General features: G+C 42.7%; 1 protein-coding gene across 1 annotated transcript in view; it reads left to right on the top strand.

Moving 5' to 3' along the window:
- TECPR1 (tectonin beta-propeller repeat containing 1) overlaps positions 1 to 27,399 on the top strand; it is a 386,389-nt gene that overhangs the window by 115,466 nt on the left and 243,524 nt on the right. Inside the window, exon 8 of the mRNA XM_078665166.1 lies at positions 687 to 788. Within this exon, the coding sequence (XP_078521292.1) occupies positions 687 to 788 (102 nt within the window). The remainder of the gene's footprint in view (positions 1 to 686; positions 789 to 27,399) is intronic.

Genomic DNA, 27,399 nt, shown 5'->3' with positions numbered 1-27,399 from the left:
GCTAAACCCTTTTTTGGTTTCAATGCTGTTTTTGACCATGTAACCTGTTACTGTGGCCCACATAAGTACTTTCTATCCTCAAAACCTCCTAGTGAGAGACTCTTGCATTAGGACATAATTTCATATGTGATCTAAAGGTAGAATCTATTACAATCATATACTGGCCTGTTGGCCATTCCATTCCCTAAAGATATTAAACTGTTCTTCGAACTTCTGACAATGGGTGAAATGTGTTTATTGTACATATAGTTTGTGATGACTTTCTCTTTGTTGCATGTCAAATTTTGTTCGATTAATATTCTCTCTTAATCCTGAAGAAGCGTTGTTAAATTCTTGCCACTTTTTGCATTTTACTGTTAATAGCATACATGAGTTATTTCGGTGCATAGATAGGTAATGCAAAGTTGAAACCATTTTTGGAGATGGCATCTGTTTGTTTTTAAAACTCTAACAGTCTGTAAAAATCATCACTGTTTTTACTGTCATTATATACTTGACAAATATTTCAGATGATATACTTGTAGGTTCTTTTTACAATTAAATGTAATCAATGCTTAACACAATATTTGTTAAAGGGTTTGAGGATTCACACCCAATTACCTCTAAATATACATTGATTTCTTTCCTGAACGTTTTACATTTTTGATCTGGACTGAACGCCGTAAATGCATTCACTTTTGTGATAGGTGTGGTTCCGAAGAGGTGTGAACTCACATAACCCATGTGGCACGAGCTGGATGGAAATGATAGGAGAAATGTCCATGGTTACCGTTGGCCTAAATGATCAGGTAAGAAAGATGATGGCAGCGTTTTAGAATGATATGCATTGCTTGCATGTTAGCCTTTGAAACTGTGTTTGTTGCAATTCATTAATGACCACTAACAATTTGATCATAATAAACTGATAAATGGTTACTTTACATTTTCCATTGAGTCCCGATCTATATTTTTCCATTTATGAAAGGCTTGACCTGAAGTTTAGTATTCTGTCTCCCAAAGAAGAGGCACTTTTCCGCTGTTTTCAAGCTCCACTATCTCTTTCCTCAAACTTGTAGCTTAAATTCAAAGTAAAGAAAAAATGTGTTACTGGATCGAGAGGAGGTGATTCTCCTGATATAGCTTGGTCATGTTGGTCAAGGTATATCTAACCCTGGATAGTGTGGTATAGGGAGGTGTACTGAGATCAGTGATCATAGAATTTCAGGTACACGGCACACATTAGAGGTAATGTATCTGAAGGAGTACATCATAGTCTTGATAATGGTGATCATGTTGGGGTTTTCAGGTTTAGGTGTGTTGAGTGAGGTATAATTGGGGTTAGCAGGGTAGCCTTTGGTAGGGCAGTGCTTATTGGAATAAGAGATGAGAAAGAGTGATTTGTAGACTTTGTATCTTTCATGAAGGTGGTCCAACTTCAATTTGATGTGAATTAGTTTATTCGTGGGGGAAATAAGAGATGTCTGCACTGGTCAGTACTAAGTTGCAATAAGGAAGCATGAGGCGAATAATCTCAGCTCTCATGTGAATCATGTGTACAGTTGTTTGCATCCCATATGCAGAGCCAGTTTGTTTTCTGCTGTTTTGATGTAGCTGGACTGGGTTGGGTGTTTTTTTTTAACAGAGACCAGTTGTATCTAGAGTCAGTGCTGGATCCACAGAGGTTTGCTCCTTGGCAGTATTTTAGTCTGAGACCATGTAGTACTAGCTTTGTTCCAGGTTACTTTCCCAACAACCTTGATTTATGCAACCATTATGCTGATTAGTTTAATTCCACAAAGACTGTGTAGGGGACACTAGATGTGGTAAAGGCTTTAGGGCCATCAGTTTATCAAAGAATGTGATGAAGAAATCAAAATTGGATCCCGCCTTTCCTAGATTCATGCAGGGGGATGTGTACCTCACTTTTCTAGTTATGGAACCCTGAACTACTATGTTTTTTCCTCTAATGGATATTTGTATTCTTTGAGACTAAGAATAAAAAGCACAGTGTATCGGTCAAGAAGTAAATTACTATTGTAATAGTCACTGACAAATGAGTCCAAGAATTCTGGGCACAATGTTGCTGGCATTTGAGGCTAGGTTTTAATGAACAGAGGAAAAATATCTTTGAGGTGTTGTTAAATGAATGCTGGAGTCTGGTATGATTTTGTTGTGGATTTGTTGGCCTTATGATCAGGCAAAAATAAATTTAGGCTATTGATTTGAGAAGCAGGTTCGGTAGAGAAAAAGCGCTGTTTTGAGCCTTGAGGAGCACACAATAAAGAGCTAAAATGCAGTAGTAAGGTATCACATTAGTTGTGAAAAGTGTGCATTAGTATTATCTCACATTTGGTTGAAAATACATTGACACCTGAAGTCCCACTTGGTGCATCATCATCATGGTTATGGAAAACAATCAGGAGTATAAGTCATGTTTATATATAAATTCACAAATAGGTATATTTGAGAGTAAAATTACTTTTAGGTGCAAAGTCAACCTTGATGTGATTGTGTGAAATCCCATTTAGGAGCAAATCAAATTTCGGAACAAAAACCCATTTATGTACAAAATCAATTTAAGTTAGCATCCATATTGGAACAACATAATCAAAAGTGCGGAAGCACCTTTGGGTGCAAACTCCCATTTGTGTGCAGAATATCAGTTAGGTGCAAAGTCAACAAGTGTGTGTTGTCACACCTATGTGTACAATCACCCTGTACATGGAGAAAATGAGGTTTTAATGTTTCACGCAGCATATAAAAGTTCTACATCAGTATGATGTTGGATAGGGTTGGTAGCACATGGAGGGGCAAAGTCACCTTTGGTACAACATCAGCTTATACATGGAAAACATTTAGGAATACAAATGACTTTAGGTACATAATCAGTTTTAGTCGTAAAAGTACCCTTGATGCAAAATGGCAGCATTTTGGAAACACTTGTAAGTGCACAAATCAAATGTAGGCCCCTCGTGGTAGCTAAATCACCATTGGTGCTTAATGAAAAGAAGTGTGGAAACACTTTGAGGAGCACACATTTTCCTGTATTTCAGTGCTTAGAGTATTTCTCTTCATGTTTATGCACTGCCATGGTAGGCAAACCCTTGGCAGCTGGGCTAACACACTCAAAATCTAGTGTCTTAAGGTGAGATCTGAATAATCCTCTCAGTTGATTGAATATATGAGTGGTAGTTTCTTTAATCAATTGCAGAAGGGGCTGATCCAGAGTCTTTCCCTGTGTATGTTTTTATTCTTGATGACATGAGCTTTTGCTATGCATCCAGACATGATGCAGTCAAAAGTAGGTTATTTTTAAAGTTGACAATAAGGTTGATCTTTGCGTAAACAAGAATTCAGTCATTGTAGATTGCACTACATCTTTTTTGATCATTAAAAGGAATGCAATTTTTGGGGGGGTAAATTTGCTATGGAGACTGTGCAGGGTGCCTTCTTCTTTCAAGGGTAGCAGTTATGACAGAGGAAATATTTTAAATGCACACTAGTCAACTGGAGGCGTTAAAGGAACAAGCAGCATGTATACATAAGAAGCCACAAATATTTGCTTACGGGAACCACAGTGTAGCTCTTATGCACGTTACTCAACTCTCTCGCATCACTGTAGCTCCCTTCCTATTTGCGTGCATCAAGTTACTCAGTGCTGAGCAAGAAAAATCTAACAGTCTCTGCGGATACAAACAACATGCCTCACTTTGGCTGTACATCACAATACTGTATACAAAAATATCCCCTAGCATAATCGTTGTGTTCGAAATGTCATCTCTGCATCATAGAATCTTCATTGATATTCCCAAATGCTGATAGTCATAAACACTGACAAATTCTTCGAAAATTCATGAACCTCAGAGCACTTCTTAATACATTTATAATTAATTTAAAAGTTCTATACCGTGTCACTGTGTATAAGGTTTCATGATGAAAAACACCCTGTAATTGCCTATCAAAGGCTCAGTTGACTTTTTCTGGAAGAATACGATGACTCTGAATTCCAATATGAACCTGCGTTGCAGAATTATTGCTCAGAAAGGTGAAAATATGTGATGAAATAAAAAAAGAAAATATAGCCTCACAGGCTTATATTATAAAAGAGCTGAAAAGAATACTGTCCCTTTAAGGATCCACTAGTCTCCTCTAACCAGAGTACACCCTACAGGCAGTTTGCCTTCAAGAGCTCAGTTCTTTTTTCTGGTTCACGAGAACAGGACTTTAAGAGCACAGTCAGGTGTTAAACATCAATGTTTTCCTTACAAATGGTTATTTTACCGTTTTTTCCATCTTTCATTAAACGTTTTTTGACTCCTGTTCTTTCGAGTGACATTGAAATTTCTATTTTCTTGACAGGAATGTTTTTTAAAATGCCTGTCTCTTTGTCCAAAGTACCCTTCATATGGTAGAAAAAAAGGTGTTATCTGAGCTTCACAAAGCTTGTGTGGTGTGCCTTCCGAGATACCACTCTGTAAAAGACTGTGTCATCTGCAGTACAATGTTGAAACGTACTCTTAAGGTCAGGGAAGGCTTTAGGCTGGGTGGCTTCATAGAAAACATGAGAAAGAAGAAATAAAGAAGAATAGAGGGAAATGCTTTTCAAGCCCCATCTGAAAGGCAGCCTGGTGACACAGATTTCCGCAGAGGGAGCTCTAAAGCCAGAAAGTCAGAAAAACTTCATCACCATCCATGTCATTCTGGATCGACAACAAAGGTTTGATGTTGAGGGCTTCAGCCCGACTTGTTTGCCCTCGAAAGAGAATGCAAAGTCACATTGATGACACCACGATAAGGAGGTGAGATCTCTGTCGAAGGAAAAACTTTGAGCCACAGTCATCACTTGATATTGAGACCAGATCAATCAACATTAAAACATTATCATCAAATGCCTCCCACCACTCTCCACCTAAAAAGTAATCGCCAGGCCACCGACATTGATCACCTTCAATATTGACGTTGAAGGACCTATTAAGTTCTCCAAACCTATCAGGCGGTCCATCTCCTTCTGCAGTTTCACTGCATTTATCAATATCACTACCTTCTCCAGAATTGTCTTTACCTCAGATGAGTGGCCTTACACCAGTATTCTCCATATCATTGCTTACGGTTACACCTAAAAAGAAAGTAGAGACGGTAACGAAGACTTCTTTTAAACCTACAGCTACACCAGAACTCATCCTTTGCCAATAATTCCATTTAACCACTTGGATGCTAAGGGGTGTGCAATAAGGACCATTGAATTTCCATTGAAATCAATGGAAACTCCATGACGAGTTACCCTTGTCATTAGCACTGAAGGGGTTAAGGATCCACTGCGGGAACCATTGCAGCCACTAAACCTCCTGCCAAGCTTGGTATGAAGAAAGACATAGATGTCTCCAATAAGGAAGAGACATCTAACTCCTACTCCGTCTCCAAATCAATCAGAAGAAAGAGATGCAGACCGCTAACAAAACGTTGATTATATCAGATGATACCACTTCATATGCTCCGACTTCACCTCACTAATGACAGAAGCATTTACTTGTACACAATTGTGGACATTTTAATTAACTGTGGGTGTGGGAAGTGTGCCTTTTCTACATGGTCACTCTGTATTTTTTGCTTTTCGCTGGATCATTTATTTTATTTTACTTTAGAAGTATTTGTACTTCAAACCTGATAACTAGGGGCATGGAAAACATGTCATTTCGATTCGGTGGTCCTTGTCATACAAATTTGGCACAATCTGTGTGGCACCAGGTTTGTAATCTTAGCTTTCCTCAAGATCACAACGAAGACCTCAAGATCTCAACAAAGACAGCGGTTAGCCGTGTCAGCATTTCAAGTGTAAATGGATTATGCAAAACCTGGGTGATCATAGGAGCTGTTACTATACTAATATAAGTCAAAAGATCGAGATGAGTTTGCAACATGTGTTGGAGGACATTATTTCCAATAGGAACTCATGTGTTCCTTCAGGTTTAACCAACCTTCTGGAGGAAGCACAACTTTCAAATGATGATGGGTTTGAATAAAAGCTTGGATGGAAACATTAACACCAAGGTACCAAGACTTCCAGGTTAGAAGACCAGCACCATCAGGCATCAAAAGAGAAAAGTTCGAAACACATGCCACAAACAGAAGGGACCTAGCAGACTCACTCTACGTCTCAAAACTGATTACCAGAGGCTATCCAAAAGCGTGCCTCAAACATAAGCAGTTCTTCCCTGAAAAATCCCTTCGATACCAAGAAAGAGCTTCTTCTAAAGGTCATACCTAAAGAGACACCCTCTTCAGTTGGTGCTTCTGAACCGTGGGAACTTTTTCCCTTAGCATTCGAGAATTACTGGGCCCAGCATGTATCAGCCAGAGCCCTTTAACAGTGTTGTTCAGGGGCTTAACCTTACTGTTGGACCCAAAACTGATCACCAAGTACAACCCATTAGCACTTTACTCTCTGGGCAGTGAATTGAAGCATTTCAAGTGGTGAGGTGTTAGAGGCTTAGCCTTCAAAAGTCATTGGGTGACAAGCAATAAAGCACAAGGTAGTGCTGCCTGATTGCCGGTCTCTCTTCCCACTGCTCGCGGCCCCCGCTTCGCGGGCGCCGCTCGAGGACAACTTTGCTTCACGGACTTACTGGAGGAGCTGAGTGGAGTCTTCCCTCCCCTGCGGGACTGCGAGGACCAGCGGGCGCTGCGCCTGTAGTCCCGCCGCAGCTGGTCCTCTTCCCGCCCCCCTTCCCGCTATATAGCTGCTTAGTGTTAACGCGCACGCGCGCGGGTCCAAGCCCGGGCAAAGGGCGGGCCCTCTGAGGCCCTTAGAGACTGAAGACGGCCAAACTATTTCTAGTCTAAAGCCCTCTAGTTTCCCCCACGTTTTGTATTGTGTTTTGCTGATTGTTTTTAACATCCTTGTAGTCTTTGAGTTTCTTTGGAAATGACGGCCAAAAAACTTAGATCCGGAAGACTATTGGTTGGGAGGTCGAGATGATATGGTTTTATTGTCTAATCATGTGTCTCCTATCATTCACAACCTAAATAATCATTCTTCTCTTTTGCTTCAAACCTCCCCGGAAGGTGTTGAAAAAAGGGAGGTGCTGTCTGATCTTGTCCCTCTCCTTAAAACTAGGGAGCCTTCCCCCGAAATATACGAAGCAAGCCCTTTACCATCTAAAGAAGGGTATAATAGTGTCCTAGCCTCTTCTGACCTGGATTTGGATCTCTGCAGAAGATACATCGAGGCGGATACTATTAAGATGAGGGACCTACATAAAACTCCAACAACCCCAGTCCCACCAGTCCTCCATCTCTATAGCAGTACTCCCTCGAATATCTCACAGTTAGATACCTCTATGAATTTTAATCTTAATATAACAGGTTGTGATGCTAAGGATCCCCCCAGACTGGATAAACCAGTCTCTGACTGTTTATCCTCCCTTGAACATCTGCTTTCATCCATTTTGGTATTACTGGAGAAGTTTGTTGGGGGTTCTGATTGCGTTTTGGAAACAGTAACCCAAATATTGAAGACCTTGTTATGCAATAAACCAGAGGTTAAACCGAGTTTTGCCCCGGATACTATGAAAGAAGCCTCTGTAGCGCAAGAACTCTGTTTTCGGGATAACGGATTTCCCTCTGTTTCTCATCCATTGAATGGTGGGGTAAAATTAGTCCCCCCTTTGAAAACCCCCATTTCAAATTGTGTAGCGGACATAGTTCCAGTAGTAGAGGCTTCACACGAAATGGGGATAAAAAATGATATAGACATACCCTTGTTAGTTGAAGAGCAGTACGTAATGGAACCTAAGGTAGATAAAGAATTGTTTCCCATCTTTAATAAACAGCTTAGTGGGGACGATAAGCTGTCTCAAGAACAAGAAGGTGATAGAAAAAAGGAGAATTTAGGGAAAGTTAAAAAGAATGGGACAAAAAAGAGAAGACTAATTAGAAGAATTGAAAAGAATAGACGGAGAAAAATCCTTTGGGGAGCAAACCTGGAAATGATTTCAAATCAAGAATCATCTCAGGCCTCCCGGTTGGTACGTAAGGATGTAGGTGAGGAAGGTGAAATAGCTGTGGATATTTCAATTTCCTCAGCTCAGAGTTTACTGAGCCATGTCTCCCCTCCCCGTATCCCCAGGTCTCTAGGAGAGCCCCCTATGGTAAATGGGGATTTACTCATTTCAATTCCCCAAAAAAATGAGATCTTCTCTACTCGCCCTGTACCCCCCGTTCTTAATCCTCTGGCAAGTCCCTATTTCGATAAAAGGGATGGAGTGGTGGTTCGCCAAGTGCCCCAGGAATCTCCCACGGAGGAGTTCGTCGATACCCTTATCCTCGATTTCTTTCCCCTCTTTGATGCCGATTGTATACTTCTTAAATATTTCCAGGAATCAGCAGGGTTGAAACTGCTACAAACTGCAGATATAGACCTAGTTCGGATCCTGAAGACAGAGGGCAGAAACTTAACGAGGGTAAAATTCTACTCCAAATTAGTGGTAAATTTAATTTTACAACGGTCTGAAGAATTTCAGAGTAGAGGGATTGATGTTATGCCAGTTTGGGAGAATCTCATGACCTTCGGACCTGTTAAGTCTTTAGGGGCCTTAGGGGCCTTAGGGTCCATCTTACCTCGCTTACAGGTTGCGCCCGGAAATGTACAAAATCCCGGTGGGTTCGATGATTTGAAAATTTGCTTGTCCAAAGATCATCGTTTTGTATCCTACCCTAACCCTCCTAAACCTCCTCCTCAGGATAGGGCACTAGATGAAACCCTTCGTTGGAATTGGTTACCAAGTGTTCTGTCTAAGAAATTGACTATTGAGTACCCGCCCAAGCCTCTCCTTTAGCGATGACTTATCGCTAATATCTTGGAATTGTGCTGGGTTAAAGAACTGCCCAGAAAAAATTCAATTCCTTATGTCTTTAAAAGCTAGTGTGATCTGTCTCCAGGAGACTTGGTGCTCGGAAAAACTTCAAATTGGAAGGGATTATTATGTTCTAGAAGGTTTTGCTGCCCCGTCCAGGAGAGGCCATGCTAGGGGGGGAATTGCCTGTCTGTTATCCAACCGGATAAAATGGAATTTCTCACACTATTTGGACTCTTGTAACCTCTTTCAGGCTATAACGTTATTTGGCCCGGATAATGTCGAGGTATCTAAACCCATAGTGTTGATCAATGCCTATATCCCACCAGAAGTTAGTTTCAATGAAACTCTAAAAAAGGTTTTTGTCTATATGCAGAGTCGTAGGGTGAATTCTCCTACCCCTCATATAATTTTGGTAGGGGATTTGAATTGTAAAATTTCCAACTTAAGCTTGAGTCTGTTTCGCGATAAATATAAAGAAGAATCCCTTCATATCCCTCAAGCCCTCTTCCCTGAGAAGATTAAAACAAATATGAGAGGGAAGATACTTCTCAAAGAACTGTCCGTTACGGACGGATTCATAGCGAACGGAAGGCTCACATCCGATTCCCCTGCAAATTTTACTCATAAATCCCATCAGGGAGATTCTATATTAGACTATGTAATAGTTGAGAATTCTACCTTCACCCTACTAAAGGATCTGAGGGTCATTGAAACGGTTCTTAGTGACCATAAATTCCTTTTTTTCACTATGAAAATAAATCCTCCAAAAGCTGATGCATGGTCACTAAATGGTGACCTGGTAAGTTTTGGAGTGAAATCAGGCAGATGTTATTGGAACACAAAAGCAGAACAAGATCTGGAGAAAGCTCTTGATGCAGCAATTGACGAACTTGCTACGTGGCATGGTTCTGAAATTGCGTGTTTCCAAGATCTTATGAAAGTAGTGATATTGGTAGCTAAAAATCCAAAAAAGAAAAGGTGTTTCAAAATACCCTCTTGCCCCCTACAGTTACTTAATATAGAAATAAACAAATTAGTAAGGGCACAATACTTGTGTAAAACGACAGAAGGATCACACAAGATAACTCTATTAAAAAGAAGGAGGAAAAGGCAACAAGTAAAATTAAGGAAAGGACGTGAGGATTCCATTTGGATAAAATTAAGAGAGGCGGCCTTCAAAGGAGAAATGAGAAAGTTTTGGTCCCTTATAGGTGAGGGGTGTGGCTCAAGAACCAGACCGCTCCCTATCCCCATTGAAGAAAAATCCTGGGTGGATTATGTCACAACCCTTTATGCAAATAATGGAGCAATGGACTCACCAACAGGTTTTAAAGAGAGTGACCAGCTTTTATCCCCTTTATCTGAAAGGGACATTGAAACAGCAATAAAGGAAATGCGCTCATCTGGGGCAATGGGCCCAGATGAACGTCCTATCTCAGTTCTAAAGCAAAGCAGCATGAAATGGAGCAAATTGTTATGCCCCCTGTTTAACACTTGTTTTTCTACTGGAAAGATTCCCCCCTCGTGGAAAGGGAGTATTTTAGTACCCCTTTTTAAAAAGGGAGACCGATTATCTCCCCAAAACTACCGCCAAATTGCCCTTTTGGATGCAATTGGCAAAGTGTTTGCAAGATGTCTCCTGAAACAAATTAATGATTGGGTGGAACACACAAACGTACTTCCTCTAGAACAGACAGGTTTTCGAAAAAATCATGGCACCTTGGATAACTTAACTGCTCTCCAAGTAATAACTGATAAATATATCAGGGTCCGTGGAGGGGGGGGGTCTATGCAGCCTTTATCGACTTCTCCACAGCCTTTGATAAAGTTGACCGTCCTTTGCTGTGGAAGAAATTACTCTCCTTGGGTATGCCAGCTAGGATGTTACACCTAATTCAGGAACTCCACTCTGATACCTGGTGTAAGGTACTGTTGGGTGGAGAGAGAGGCTTATCCCAAGTAATTCCCACAGCTAATGGTCTTAAACAGGGCTGTTTATTGGCACCTTTGTTGTTCTCTCTTTATATTTGTGACCTACCACAGCTTTTATCTCTTAGCGAAGGAATAGCTCCCACTTTAGGGGACAAACCGGTTGCATGTCTAATGTATGCAGACGATATTCTTCTTTTAGATCTTACCCCGAGGGGTTTGAATAATCGACTGCATGCATTACATCTTTTCGCTGGGTCCCACTTCCTGAAGATCAATATGTCAAAAAGCAAGGTAATGTGTATTACAGGGAAGAGAAAATCGAAATCTGGAAATTTCAGTTGGTTTTTAGGTAGCGAGAAACTAGATACTGTAAAATCTTATGTTTTTTTGGGGAAAATAGTATGCAGTAACCTGAGTCCTAAGCCCCATATAGATAACAACATAAGGAAAGCAAAGTCTCAGGGAAATGGACTGAGTGCTCTCTATAAGGCTACCGGCAGACGACATTTTGCCCATCTACTAGAGGCCTTTCGAGCAAAAATTCCAGCTTCCCTGCTCTACGGCATTGAGTTAATAGATTTGTGTCAATGGGGTTTCCTAGATATCATCGAGGGTAGTCTCTTGCGTCATCTATTGTCGGTTAATATTGCTTGTAGAGTACAATCCCTTAGGCTTGAATTCGGTATACGGGGCAGTTGGGTCCAGGCTTTGGCAGGAGTCATACGTTGGGTCTTCCATTTAGCCATGGGCAAATCGGCAACTTTAAGATCTTTGATTAATAAGGAAATATTAGGTCCTATGAAGGAACACTCTCTACTTATAAAGAACTTTAGAAGGGCGGTTACCTTATTAGAATTGGACCAATTAACCCTCTTTTCACTAACTCCACATCAACTAAAGTTGTCTTTAAAACGGGCAACCTGGGAGTTAAGCTTTAGGAGAGATAGAGATGCCCTCATCCTAAAAAAAGGTGTTAAAGAGGTTGTTAATTCTTACATATTTAAACAGACACAACCTTATGTATCCTGGATCCTTCCTCACGGATTACGCCGTTTTTGGTTTCTTTTGAGACATGATCTCCTGTCCTTAAATAAATTACTAGCTAGATGGCATGGTTGCTCTGACAAATGTAATTTATGCGGCAATGACAACTCAATCCAGGACATTACCCATATCCTATTTATATGCCCTGCCCTAATGGTCCATCGTCGAAAATGGGTGAGACCTATTTGCTTACAGTTAAGCATTTCTTCCGCTAAATCTTTATGCAATGCTATTTTTAATCCTCCAATGAAATGTTCTGCTTTAGAATTTTTAACTTTTTTAAATGTTTTTGGGAATTATATTAACAGATACGATTCTTGTATAAATATGAATGTATTTTATGGTTTTTATGTTGCTTCAATGTGTGCAGATAATTTTGTTGTACGTATATGTGGATCTCAATCGAGTTCCAAATCATATTCAAATAAAATTGAATTGAAATAAAGCACTATCGAGCATAAAAAAAATACTTTACAAACACAATGAAGCAAAATGAATCACTGGTCCCAATTTAGACCATGACAGTTAAGCAAGTACTAATGAAAGCAGTACTCTCAGTATGTTATGTTATGGGACAGTTCTTTCTGACGAAGTATAATGGCCCTATGTGGCGACCCTTGCAGTACCTGAAAGAGAATGCTGCCAAGTGCTTATTCTCAGTCACAGTCAGATCACTTAGCTATTCTAAATGTCACAATACCTTTCCATACCCAATGGTGAAGTTTGTGCAGTCTGTGTCAGAATCTGCCTGTGTGCATTGGAGGCCTTACTACTCTTGATGGTGTGCCCTCGGTATGTGCTCTCGGTATGGCCCACCAAGCTCGGATACTTCAGTCGGGGCATTGGCACAGTCAAAAGAGTTTGTAATGCACGCCGCATGGCGTCCAAAACCAAAATAGGTCATGGCCGTGGAAGCACAAGTCCTGTGGAGGTGCATAGGTGGTAGCAGAGCTTGAAATCATGTGGATCTTACCGACTGGGTCTTCTCCTCCAGTCAGAACCTAAACAATCAGGTGCCCATCCTTGGTCATAACTGTGTCACCCGTCTGGACAATTTTTGGATTTCTTTCAGTACTCAAAGATTTTTGTAAGTTCGACTGCATTGGCGGTCACATTTGTCTAGGTACAATTGTACCAGGACAGACCAACGGAAGCGGTCGGTTCCCATTGCTCCTGTTTAAAAGAAATTAACCGATTGCGATACACATTGCCAGAGAGCGCCCGCATATTGGACCATTATCAGCAGCTGCTGGAATCGACCACTGCTACAGAACACTGAGCTACTGAATAATATAAATTAGGATTGCTAAAATCTTCACCCTTACTAGGGAACCTGGCTGGGTCCCCTAGTGAGTATCTTTATTTCACTTCTGCACGGGTTATATATCACTATACTGCACCTCAGCAATTCTACAATCAGATGTCCCCAACATTGTAGGTCCTGAAGAGCCCCTACACCCAGAATAGGGTCGAAACGCCGTCGACAGAAAAAGGAAAAGCAAACCATTTAAACTGTATTCTATTATTATATAGATACTATGTAATTGGAAAACATGAAACATTGGTCGCTTTCAAACACGAAAAACACCTTGAAACCTTGTAAATATTGTCACAAAAACGTCACTCATGTTATTTAGGTTCTTGTTTCACTTGGGACACTATACACACCTGTAAATATTTTTCCTATATGTTTTGTAAAAATTGGTAATTGATTTTGGAATACAACTCTAGATAAAACTGAGTCAGTGTATGCGTAATCCTTTCTCTTTGACATCTACAAAAAACCCTGGCCAAATGCGATTTTCGCCTTGTCTGCCTTAATCAATATTAAGTATACATTCCACAGGAACCATTGTTTCTTAAAATACTTAATCACCCTGGTTCCTTAGTGAGTAGGGTTCCCTTGTTTTTCCTTTTCTCCTGGCAGGTTCAGCGAGACTTCCACAGGTTTCTGGTCCCATACCTGGCAAAGGAAGTTGGCGGTCAGTACCTTAACCGTGAAGTTAAAAAATCTCACACTTTGGTCTACTTGTGTGGACCCAGACTTCTGGTCATTAAATCTTGGCACACTGATGAGAAGTTTCTGCCTCATCTTTATACGTAAGTCGCAGACAGTCTTTGTGTATTCCAGCACTTCAGTTTCGTTCTGTGCATTTCAGGAGTTTTGTGTATTGTATGCAGGCTGGTCCAGTCATGGTATTTGTGCCAAGAGTGCGCAGGAAGACAGTGGAGAGCTGAAAGTCTCCTCTCGAGCAACCGAAAAGAAAACCACAAAGGCAATTGAAGCTACCCTGCTTGTGAACTTATGGGCTAACTTCTCACAGTGAACAGTAGGCCATGAAGGGGCATGGAGAACACCCTAGATTAAAAATGAACCTGTCTCCGTTCCTAATTTCAGCAATACTCTACTGAAAGAGATCCCTATAATGTTCTGGAGGGTAGGTAAGGTCTGCAGTATGCATTTGATATCTAGTTCTTACTCTAATCCTCAATCTAATGCCCCATACAGAGTGTGCCCGATCCAAAATGGAACTTGCTATAGCTCTAGCCACATGTACTGTCTCCCTCTGCACTCAATTTCCTCCCACGTATGTCACACAAGCTCATGTAGTATATAGACCAGTGTTTCCCAAACTGGGAGTTCGCAAGCCGGTTTTTGATGGGTCGTGAAAGAACAAGCAGTTAATAAATATGCCTTTAAATTCTGCATTTATCTTGTCACGTTTGCTGCACTTCAGTGACAGAGGCCAAATGTCAGGCTATGTCTTCTTACAAATGGCTGCTTTTTAGGTTGAGGCTACCGTCGCACTGCGAAGCAGTGGGCGGAGCCGAAGATCTTATGACTTCTACAGTGGGGCTTTAACCCGCCTCTCTCTTCCATTGGCTAGCTTCATAAATGGAGGCTAGCCATTGGAAGAGATGTGTGTCACTCGGGGCTGGAGCAGATTCGTGGGCGTTTCTTGCTTTTTTTTAAGCCCCGACCCTTTTTGTTCGTCATTCGGAGGTGGGCGTTTACTTTTTTTTTTTTACAGGGCTGTTTTTTCGTCATTGGTAACGTCTCTGTTGCCGCTCCTGGTCCCCTCTGAAGACCCCCGCGTTCCGGTCCCGCTCTCCCCCGCGGCTCGCTCCCGGAGTCTAGCTCCCCCCCCTCCCTCTGCCGCAGCTCTCCTCCGTTGCGCTCTGCCGCTCCCCCGGGCCCCCACCCCTCCCTCCCTCTCCAGCGGCCATGCTGCCTCGGCTTGTCTCTGTTTCCCTCACTGAGTGGCCCGTCAACCATGAACCCACCCTTAACCCCTTCCTCTCACTCACGTTCCCTGTGCTCTGAACTGATTTTAGAACAGGGAAATTCCTTCCTGCTTCGATTTAACTTTAAAGGCGGTGGTGCTCATGCAAGCACATAAAAGGTCCTGCAACGCTCGAGGGAAAGATAGGGAGTGGATGATACAGGGGAAATGTGGCATACTTCAGCCCCACCGTAGCTTGAAATATTGCGGTCCTTTGTGCTTTTGCGTGTTTACACAGGTGCTGTTAAGCGCAGCGATGCTGTGGGGAGAATGCGGATACAGTGTTTTAGGAAGGAGTGCGTGTGAGGCGGCAGCCAAAGAAAGCGTGTGACTTGCATCTCCCTGACTGCAGAGGGGCCATCGGTGGGCAGGACACGGCAGCCTGAAGTGAGCAAACAAATGTACCCGAAGCTGTGCTTCATGTGGCGTTTTAGTGAAGAAAGAAAACAATGTTTGATCCCAGACAGCCCAACCTAGTACAGCATACTGTTCTCTGGTTTGCAATATCCAATTTCGTGTATGCTGCCGGGAAGGAATTATACGCTAAAAGGTCCAACCCGAGGGTTACCGTAAGGAAAACAGAGTGCGTCTTTTATGAAAAGGCAATTGAAGCCGACTCTGTTTTGAACGCAGCAAGTGTCATTGGATGCTGCTCTATTGACGCAGCAGAAACTCAGGCTACACCAGCCCATTTATAGTTCACTTTACTCTACAGCACAAGTAGAAATAATTATTCACATGTCCCTGACTTTTATCGACACAGAATTAGCCTGTGGTACTTGATCCTGCCTATTAACGGAGAACAGTTTTTATTTGTTTTTGTTTAGCAAAACACCCTCGCCCCCCCCCCCCCCCCCCCCCCCCCCAAGCACGTTCTCTTCGTGGAGAAGTTAATGTTTACTTTTGTTTTATTGAGAAGGAGTCACTACTTGCGCGATCCCAATACAAAAGGTTTGCTCTCTGTGCTTTTCCCCCGTGCTTTGCCCCATACAGCGACCACCCATCCCTCCCCCACCTCTGGCAATTAAGCTGGATCTCACCCCCGCATTGTGAGCCGGGGCACCTTGCTCCTAAGACTCCACTAAAACATATCAATGTGCCCAGACAGCCAGGGCAGTGGACTATCAGTTTCAACTTCTAGACATAGCAGCCAAATTCTTAAATGAATACCCATTAGCCAGAACTGTCATTCAAAACGGAAAAAGGAAGAGCAGCCCACGTTTGCTCCATGGTGCTCTACATACTCATCAGTCGACCTGGTCTTAAAAAAGATAGAACATTTTTGAAAACCACTGAGATTGTTACTGAGTGTAAAAATGAATGAAAGAAGCGGAGATCAAGAAATTAGGATACAGAGTGACAAACACTGTAAGAGAAAGCGAGAGAAAGAGCGAGGGGAGACAGAGATACAGTGGGAGATAAGAGTAAAACGGCAAAACAAAACATGTTCAAATAGGGATGAAGCTGACAGACAGATGCAACTCAGTAAAGATCTCCACGCCAATGCAGTTTGGACATTTAAATGTATTTTGCAATTCATGCAATCAGAAATCAATTGTTCATTGACCTCAGTAAGACACATTATAAAAGATTTCATTGGTAGAGTGGGAAGTCGCTGCCATTGAGAGCAGCCTCAATGTACTGCAGCCTTTTAATCGTTCCATCATTACATGAGAACGTCACTGGGTCCTATTTAATTCTTATCGATTCTGACTTGTTTATTTATGATAGTCCAACCTCACGTATCCTAAAGCAGGTAACAGAAACCGAGAGCTACTGTTTATGAATTATATGTAAACAAATAACAATGCATTCACTGTTATTTACTTTTTGAATTATTTAAACGCCTAATGTCCCTAAACTTAAGAGGGATAACTCTGGAGAACACCACCATGTGGCAGAGAACATAATTTTTGCAGTTCTCACAGTTTTTATAGTCGAAAATATGCGCTCAACGGCCCATTCATGTGAAACGATTACAAAGTTGAAATACTAAATGCATTTAACTAAATTATATTTAAGCACACGTCAAAGCCTACAGCAGCAGTAAACTTTACTGTAATTCTACCTGGGTGTACTTTCCGCAAATGAAGGCTTAAAATAGCCAAACCTTCACTACGGTATTGGTCTCCATTTGGAAATAATGCTTTCTTGTCACATGCTCCAACATGTAGCACGGCCCTCCTGTAATGCCTCTGACTGCGCCCAAGGTGCACGTGGAGCTTCACCTGCTAGCAAGGTGTTAAAGTGAAATATTGTGTGTTAACATGATCTTTTACCAGTCAGCAAGCATTGTGGGTAGCTGTTAATTTCATTCTGCTGTAGTGATTTTTTTTTTTTTTGCAGGACATTGTTTTTCAACACATCCTCTTGTTATATCTGCGTGGTGGCAGGCATGTGAACTGGTGCTTGCGCTGGCCTTTCGTGGGCGTGGTTTGCTGATGAGTAAATTCTCCCATGCTTGCCACATCTTTGCTCTGATGTAAATCCTGTTAGGAGTTGGAGCCACAGATATAACCATTTCAAAATCCTCCCACGTAGTTTTGTAATTCAAAACGGCCTCTGTGCTCAACGTTGAACCATATGCAAACTACAGAGAGTTCTTTCTGGCTATTGCAGAGCAGTTACAGAGGCTTCCCAGTAGACATGGGCTGTAGTAGTAAGGTTACCTTACCAGTTTTTCACAAGGATGCTGCGCTCTAGTAGTTCTGGATTTTTATTTAAGATCCCAGTGCATTCTGCTGGGAGAAGAGGCAAACACTGTACATTATGATGGTGTCCCCTTCTAGATATAGTGTATATTTTTGTCATGCTTGGAAGTTATTGTTATAATCAGTTTTGGTTAAATGCAATATATATATTTTAAATAACTGATGCTTTCAGCTTATTATATAATACTCCAATTCTTAAATGCTGGTTCTGCGTTACGCGCATCTAAATACTTTGGTAATACACAGACTTCATTAGTAAGAAACTATGTCCGATCTACGATGGCCGCCGCTCTCTGTACAGGCTTTCTACGACAGTTGTTGCGTTTGTCCTTCCTTTGTTGTTTATGGTACTGGAGCGGAAAGATGGCGGCTCCCGGCAAACAGTGAGTGAGGGGCCTGGGATGTGGGTAAATTGTGTCTTATAAGACCCGGTAGTGATTTCCCATAGCAATTGGTCAGAGGTCTTGATGGAGAGAGGAAAGAAAAAAGGGGAAGGATTTGAGGCGATAATATTCTTGTCTCTTTTTGGAGGACTTTATTATTTATCACCAGGCATGGCATTTTACCATCCCTCCTCAAGACGTCAGCCCGGAATCCCTCAAGACTGGGCATTTTTTGAAGGAGGGCATCTGTACAATAGTCTTCTGGGGTGAAGCGTGAAGGGAGTAGTGACGTTTTTAATACGATTTGCATGGCATTAATTCCTTGGGGCTCCTTGGCCAGGTTATTAATAAATATCCTCTATATCTGGACCAATGCTCTGTTCCCTCGTTGTGATAATTTTTTCTGGCCTCTGTTCCCTGTGTGTGGCTCTGTGTGTGTGTGTGTGTGTGGCTCTCTGTGTGTGTGGATTTCTATGTGTGTGGCTCTGTGTGTGTGTGTGTGTGGCTCTGTGTGTGTGTGTGTGTGGCTCTGTGTGTGTGTGTGTGTGTGGCTCTGTGTGTGTGTGTTGGGCTCTGTGTGTGGCTCTGTGTGTGTGTGTTGGGCTGTGTGTGTGTTGGGCTGTGTGTGTGTGTGTGGCTGTGTGTGTGTGTTGGGCTCTGTGTGTGTGGCTTTATGTGTGTGTGTGTGGCTCGGTGTGTGTGTGGCTCGGTGTGTGTGTGGCTTTGTGTGTGTGTGGCTTTCTGTGTGTGGCTCTCAGTGTGTGTGTGTGGCTCTCTGTGTGTTTGGCTTTCTGTGTGTGTGGCTCTGTGTGTGTGTGTGTGTGTGGCTCTGTGTGTGTGTGTGGCTCTGTGTGTGTGTGTGGCTCTGTGTGTGTGTGTTGGGCTCTGTGTGTGTGTGTTGGGCTCTGTGTGTGGCTCTGTGTGTGTGTGTTGGGCTCTGTGTGTGTTGGGCTCTGTGTGTGTGTGTGTGTGGCTGTGTGTGTGTGTGGCTGTGTGTGTGTGTTATTGAGTTTTAACGGGGTCGGCCCTGAAAACTCATGGAACTGGGTCAATACGTAAGTACATCAAAGAGTGGTCCGAGTTTTTCACAATTATTCCACAAGTATTCTGTATTACTCCATACAGACGTTCACCACATATATGTTTCACTAATTATAACTAAACAAAGTGAACAATAAAGCTTACAATATTCAAAGTCTAATTGCATTTATTTTTGCAATCGTGTACTCTTGTAAATTCTTCATCACAGAAATTGTTTTAGATCATCAAAGTTTGTTAATGTAATTTTAAAGTCATTACATCAACGGTGCTCTCAGTAAGGAAGGGAAGGGATGTGAAAAGGTTTGTGAGGGACTGGGTAAAGGTGGCGTGACACTAATAACATCACAATAAAATCTATACGCCTTTACATTCAAGGTAGTACAAATGTTCCCAGATCACATCACACATAGGTTAGGTAAATCCATTTCGTCAGGTCCTATGGTGTGCTAGGTTGGCGTAGTCTACGTTTCGACCCCCATGTACGCTTAAGGGTTATTCTTGCCTCATGCTGGGGTCTTCGTCAGGACAAAAGAGAGCCTAAAGTATAATATAAAGGCTAACATTAGATGTTTGTGGTGAGCTGTATTCAGTATATGGACTGAATGTAGGGAATACCTACATAGAAAACAAAGGTCGGCGTCTGAACCGTCGCTGTGTGGGCCTGCACGGGCTCCTTGGAATTCTACAAAGAGAATGGGGGAAAAATCTCAATGGGAGGTATTGGCACAGCAGCCATGTAGCAATAAATGGTAGGGCCGGGAGACTTACTTGGACAATGCTCCTTTAGGTGAGCATACAGTATCTTGTCCCGCTTTGTCTAATCAGTCGTTCACACTTTCTGGGTTCAGTGCGCACCTGGCACCATTCTAAGGAATTAACAAAATAATCAAAATGAAGGTTGGTGTGGTATCAAAAAAATGTAACAATGTTTTGCAAAAAGGGGCTGTTTTACAAACATGGGGCTCAATGGTATTCGATTCGGTAAAGGTTGGAATTCCCATGTATGGAAGAGAATTAGTATAGTATAGCGGCATTATAGATGCTAACTAGGCATGTGGTCGTATTCGCTGTGGAAGAGCCACTGGTCGTGACTCCTTAAATTAACAGCCGTCGGAATCGCATGGGTCTGGTAGTATTCCAATGGCTTTGGGGATCTATAAGCTCTAACTTTAACAATGCCGAGACCATTGCATTGAAAATGCTTGTTTAACATGGGAACTGGTGTTTACAAACTCCCCTCGCTTTGCATTCAGGGAAAGAAAAGTAACATTAATTATGTGACAAGGGGTACAGACAGTGTGAAAGGAAAGGCTGAAGAATGTAATTTTTTTGTAACACAAGAAAATGTAAATACCTGTAAATGAACTGTACACATTCAGAAGTTCGAAAATCAAAAATCAAGCATATGTTCTTTGTAATTCTAAAGTGTGGTGGAAGCAAAGATTTTAATAGGATGAAAGCAAATCAAAACCCTTTTACTTGGTGATGCGCAAATTATACACATTATCATTTTTGTGCAGTATCATTTTTTCATTAAAACTGTATGGGCCCAATACACAAAGGTAAACTTAGACTTTAAATGTACCACTTTTGGGTATTCACAAAGTTAAAGTTATGAGTACTAACTTAAAGGGGACGGAGTGTCCGAGGCATAGTAAAAGTAGTAAACTTAGGCTAAAGTCTTACTTTACCTTTGTGAATTGGGCCATATGTTTGTTGAAATTTAGTGGCCATTGCATTGGAAAATGGGTTGTCTGTAAATTACAGTATGCTATCATACGATGCATTAGTTGTATTAAAAAGTTTCCCACCTCATGCCCTTTAAAGCTAGGTGGGTCACATTTGTTTGTCATGCTAAAAAGTGGGTTGTGGTTCTAAAAGGTGTAGGAAGCACTGCTATATAGGTTACTGATTTGTACTTTGGAAGGTAAGATCCAAACACACCCTTCCTGAATAGCAATTTGGTAATGAGTTCTAAACCCATTTTCCGATTCAGAAAAAAAATTAAATCAAACTATAGATCCGGAACTTACTTAAAAGGTTTTTTTGTGGCTGTAAACCTGGTATGTCACTGAAACATGGGGTTTTGCAACTGCAAAATCCCTTTGTGCGCCTGCATAATGCATTCATAATTAGATCATGTGTTCATGCCCAGTCGTTTGCCTATCACTCTTAGGCATACGTCTAATTATTTAATTGTTTATTCATTTTTTATAACACAATCATATCATCAAAGGATGTTCAAGACAGCTGGAAAAAACATGGAGGTGGGCCAGGCAGAAAACACTGCAGATAGTAAAATCATTCAGGAGCAACCGTTTGGAGGATGCAATGGATATTCAGTTTCTTGCAAAAAAAAATCTCATTTTGATTTCATAGCACTGACATGGCGGAAGAGATTTCCAGAGGCAGAAGCCTTGTGGGTGCAAGGACCTTCCCCTAATTATTTCAGTTTTGACAAGAGTGATGAGAGATAGTCTATAGCCAAATTTCTCAAAACGGCATGCAGCATTTGAGTTTTTGCAAGTTTCAAAGAAAGAAAAAGTGGTATGGCTTTTGCCAAACAATGAATGAATGAGACATTACTTATAAAGTACGCTTACTCAAGATGAGGCATCCTTGTGCTGAGACAGACAAGAAAGACATCATATACAGTGCTTGAGAAATATGACGGGGAGGGGGTAAATTAAAAGCTCCTGAGCATAAGTGTTGTTTGGTACAGATTCCAGTACTTGTTTCGTTGGCATTCTAGTTAATTGATTTACTTCCAGCAGCGTGTTTATTACTAGAGTGTTGAACATCGTCTTCAGTAGTAAATTTTGTACTACTATTGATCTGAAACCCAGTCCCTCTGAAGCCCAACAACTTTAACAATTGTATCGTTCTTCCCACTTCAGTATGAAATTTGTTAGCTCCAGTCCCAGAGTACAACTAAGTTATATCTTCTTTATTTTTCAGTTCAGACTTTGTTTTGCTTGACATCCATCCATAGTCTATTAAAGCAAGGTACGCTCTAACTGCCTCAGTTTTCTAGGTCGATTGTAGGTTCTTGAGTGTGTGGTGTTACAGATATTCGCACTGTCTCAACGTCAAGCTTCCATCTCTACCACGCTTTCTCAGAAGAATCTCAGCAATTACTGCTCGACCCCTTCATGAGCTCACAGATGCTTCCAAGTCAGCTTCAGTTGACATGAAAGAACGTTTTCAAAACTTCTTTTCATGTTGAAGCTGTTTCATTTACCCCTTTAGACTCTTTTATAAAAGGCAGGGATGTGTTTCTCTTTGATAGAAGGCCTTAAGAGCTGAGGTGTCAGCTCTCGTTCCATTACTTCAGCTGGCACTTCTGTGGTGCCTACTTCATTTTCCCTTGTCCCTTTCTTTATCATCCATCTCTAGCCCCTCCAGTGAGTTCTGATCTCACTGCTTAAACTGTAAAACTGATCATCACCCCCCTAACATGTTCTTTCCTCTTCTTCCAAAGATAATGGGTTCACTCCACTGTACCTCCTATTTAGGATTGTTATCTAGAGGGCAGGCAGAGTTGCCCCGTCTCATAAAATGCTGAGCACAAACACCCCAGGACTTGAGATTAAGAATACTAATTGAAGAAAACAAAGTTCCTGTGATCTATTTGCCTCAATAACTCTTAAGACCAAATATCCAAAAACACAGTCTGTTGCCTTTTAAGCAGCTCCAGGCAAAGTTAACGGATATCTTTTTGCAGACAACTCATGGATGAGGAGCATCAAGGGTGCTTAGTGTATAAAACAAAAAGAGGTAAAACATACACTGGGAATAAAAACACAAATAATGGTATGGACTGACACATTGGCAAGTTGACATTTCTGTTAGAAAGTGTCCCACAAAAAATGTTGAAGGCCTCTGGGAAACCCTGTTTATCTGATGGAAACTTCTAGCAGCTGATTCCCTTCAGCAGAATATTCTCAGGTGTCAAGACTGAAACCGGAAATGTTTGAGCAATTCACCTTGTGCACTGGTAGGTGGGATCGTTATGCTCCGTTTTGGGGTTGTTGGAGTCATCCACGCTGGAAGTGATGTGAGTGGTGCTTATATAGGCACCACCTCTGCGCGCTGACCTCAGTTCCTTCTTTCCCGTGCCATTAGCACAGATACGGATGGAACACCCCTCAATAATTTTTGGACTGACTTCGACCTTTTTGTCAATGGCCAGTGTGCATTTTTCTCTATGTATTATTTTATATGTCCTCAAAAACCCCACCGGGTTCAAATCTTAAGGAGCCTGTCATCAACAGATTTTGGTGACCGACCCCACTTGGTATGTCTGTGGTGCCTTGAGGAGGCCCACAGCTCTGCGTTGTGTGCGGAGTGCAGGGCGATGAACTCTAAGGTCATCCTCAAGCGACCCATGAAGCTTTTGGCTGCTCACCAAGCAACTCTGCACCGCTCCAGGTGCTGTTCGCGTGGGAGGTCTCGGGATCACTTCCAGAGTCACTTATGTCCAACGTTGTCCTGCTCCAGGGCTTTTCCTGGTGAGTCTGCAAGAAGTCAAAGCGCTCTCCATCTTCCCCACTTTGCTCCCATTCTTCGGACGACGCAAGAGAACAATGCCACAAATCCTAACCTCACTCACAGGTAGTCCCTCTGTAGCCAGCTTTGGAAACGGGGTCCAATCCGTGCTTCCCAGAGCGACCCCGTCCAATTCCAAGAGTTTTATGAGGCCATGAGCCTAATTTGTGGGTGGACAAACCCCTCTAAAATACCTTCGGACCGGCTTTGCATGACGCAGAGTCCATGCCTGATGACAACTGGCATGAGGACCTGGCTGATGCCAGTAGTTTGGATAACTAACCAGACAGACACTGTCCTCCTCCTTTATACTCCCACAGTGGCTACGGGGATGGGGCTTCTTTTTGTGATGATTGTCCGGAGGTCGGTTGAGGTCCTGGACTTACAGCTCTTTATGGTTCAAGACAAAACAAATGTTTTGATGGAGGTTCTTCAACCTGGTGTATCCCCATCATAACCCTTACTACCTTTTAAAAAAAAACCTTACTGATGTCCTGCTTGGGGCCTGGGCCAAGCCCTGCACAGGCACTCCTGTGTACAGGACTATCTCCCACTACCATCGCCCTACGCCTGGGAGATCCAGGCTTCTTCACCCAGCATCCCACCCCTGGTGGGACAGGCCTCAACGTACTGAGTCAATCCTGGCTCGTTCCCTACCACGCCAATGGATAAGGAATCCAAAAGGCTTGGTACCTAAGGAAAAACACATTTTCTTTTCCGAAACCTTGGCACTGTGATCTGTGAATACTGCATACTATTTGGGCCATTATTCTCACACTGTAAGGGACACAGTTGCACTAGTGCTACCTATGAACCCGGATGAGTACCGGGACCATTTCAAACTATTGCTGACAGATGAGATGCAGCAAAGTTCATAATCCAATGTGGGTTGGACATGACCGACTCACTGGGAGGGCTATTGCTTCTTCGGTGGCGCTCAGACGTCATGCAAAGTTCAGGAATGCTGGCTTTTCAGGGGATGTCCAAGCCTCGCTCATCGACATGCCCTTCAATGGAATTTATCTATTTGCAGGCAGGCGGATTCAGCCATGGAGAGATTCAAGGATAGTAGTAGGGCCACTGCTAGGTCATTGGTGCTCTCTCTGGCCCGCAACAACCGCATTCTGCCTTACACCCCTTCTGTGACTCAACTGCGTCCTTTCCAACCAAGCCGCAGCAGGCTCAGTCATTTTGTGGCTGTGGACGTGGCTCCCACTAACCTTGTAGGGCCAAAAGCAAGAGGTCAACCCAAAACGCTGACCCCCCACCCAGCACCCCAACAACTGCATAGTCAAACCCTCTTTAGTTTGCTCTCAATCCAGCATGGGCATCTGATATACAGCAGAATCAAAATCAGTTACCATCTGCACAAATGGAGGGGGATTACTTCAGACATATAGGTGCTCCAGATTGTACAACTGGGCTACACCTTCCGGTTCCACCAAACCCCACTGCTACCCCTTTCATTCCCACATCGACTGACAGAGTACCACCTTGTGCTCTTGCAACAGGAAGTACAGGCCTTTCTGGCCTAAGGAGCCATCAAGAGGATGCAATCATCAGAAGTTGGTCGTGGTTGTTATTCCAGCTACTCCTTGCTGCCACAGAAGGATGGAGGCCTCTGTCCTATCTTAGATCTTTACCCTCTCAAATACCTCTTGAAAAAGGAAAAGTTCAATATTTTCTCCATGGTTCAGGTCTTATCTGCCCTCGACTCTGGATACTGGATGGGAACAATGGACTTGCAGGAAACCTATTTCCACATTCCCATCCTGCCTGCTCACAGGTGTTAACTGCTGTTTATGGCGGGCCACAAGCATTGTCAGTTCACTGTGCTCCCCTTTGACCATATCAGTGCTGCTCGAGTGTTCACCAAGGTGATGGCGGTGGTTGCAGCACATCTGCAGAGGTCCGGGTGCCAGTATTCCCCTACCTCAATGATTGGCTGTTGACAGTGAGCTCACCGCAGGCAGTATTCTCCCATTTCCAGACTGCAGCGAACCTCCTGCACTCAGTGGGGTTCACTATCAACGTGCTGAAGTCACTCCTAACTCACTCTCAGACTCTCCCTTTTAGGAGAGCTGTTCAGGATACAGTGCCGTTTTGGCCTTATCCTCCAGAACAGCAAGACTAAGACTAACATCAAGAAGCCGCTGGTGAACGTGTGCTATATAAATTCTTTCATCATATCATATCATATTCAGGCTTAGATTCTGATGGTTCAAGCCTCAATCCTGGATTTCAGTGAGACTGGCTCTGAGGCTGCTGGGTCTCATTAGGTCCTGTATTCTGTTGGTAAAACATGCCAATTGGCATATGTGGGCTCTGCCGGACTTGAAGACCAAGTGGGCACAGCATCAGGTGAATCTATTCAACCTGGTCCAGATATTGGAGGGAACTGCTGAAGACCTGAAGTAGTGGCTCAGAACCACAATTGGATAAAAAGCAGACCTCACTCTTTTGCCCATCCAGAGCTCACAGTGTGTTACTTCTGGGTTGGGGCAACCGTCTGGGAAAGGCAGAGATCAGAGGCCTCTGGCCTCTGACGATGACTCAACTCCACATCAGTCTGGTGGAACCAAGAGCGATCCATCTGGCATTAAAAGCATTTCTTCCTTGCATCAAGGTAGTTCAGATGTTCATGGACAATTCCACTGCCATGTGGTATTGCAACAAGCAGGGCGGGGTCGTATCGTGACCCTATGTCAAGATGCTCTACGTCTCTGGACATGGCTGGAACATCAGGACATATTCCTGGTGGTCAAGATCTGGCGGGCTCCCTGAACTCCAGCACAGAAAAACTCACCCATCATTGCCTAGTGGAGAATGAATGGCGGTTTCATCCGGAGGTGGTACGAAGCTTCTTCTGAGATTGAGGAGAACCTTTGCTAGATCTATTTGCACAGCTGAGAACTTGCAATATCAGCACTTCTGAGTGCTGGAGATTCCATGGCTGTTCTTGCTCGCAACCTTGTTTCATCTTGAGTGGAGATCAGGACTCCTATACGCCTTTTCGCTGATACCACTTCAGTCCAGAGTTCTCAAGAAGATCAAGTCATTTTAGTGGCTACGGAATGGGCAAGGAGAGTATTGTTTTCGAAACTCCTTAGCATGAGTGTCTGTCCTCTAATCAGGCTGCCTCTTCGCAAGGATATTCTGTGGCAGCAACAGGGCAGGGTACTGCACCCTCCAGCTGTGCCGAATATAAAGGCCAAGTTAAGGGGCCATCAGGCAGCTCCTTTTGATCCAGTATCCTGACTGGGCCTGGCCTGGAATCTCACTTAAATGCAAATACAACGGAGGGGAAAGAAAGGAAATCAGCTAGTTAAGATAGGCATGCTTTTGACTTTGTTCAGTACCTTTCTTTTGTATTAAATTCTTTTTATTAACATAGCTCAAAGGTATTGCACGTACAATATGCATAGTCAAGGTTACACGATTAGGCTGACAAAATATCACAAGAATAATACATTCACTTAAGGATAAGTGGCATGGAAGACCCCCCTTGCGAGTCAAATTCACAAGTTCACCCCTCCGTATTTTCTCCAAGGTGCCATATTTTCCCCCCTTTCTTAGCGCACCTCCTGCTTTTGTAGACCGTTTCTTCTGCTCGCTGGCACCA

This window comes from Lissotriton helveticus, chromosome 10 (genome assembly GCF_964261635.1).
Source record: "Lissotriton helveticus chromosome 10, aLisHel1.1, whole genome shotgun sequence".
NCBI lineage: Eukaryota > Metazoa > Chordata > Amphibia > Caudata > Salamandridae > Lissotriton > Lissotriton helveticus.
This window is presented reverse-complemented; position numbering and strand designations above follow the sequence as displayed.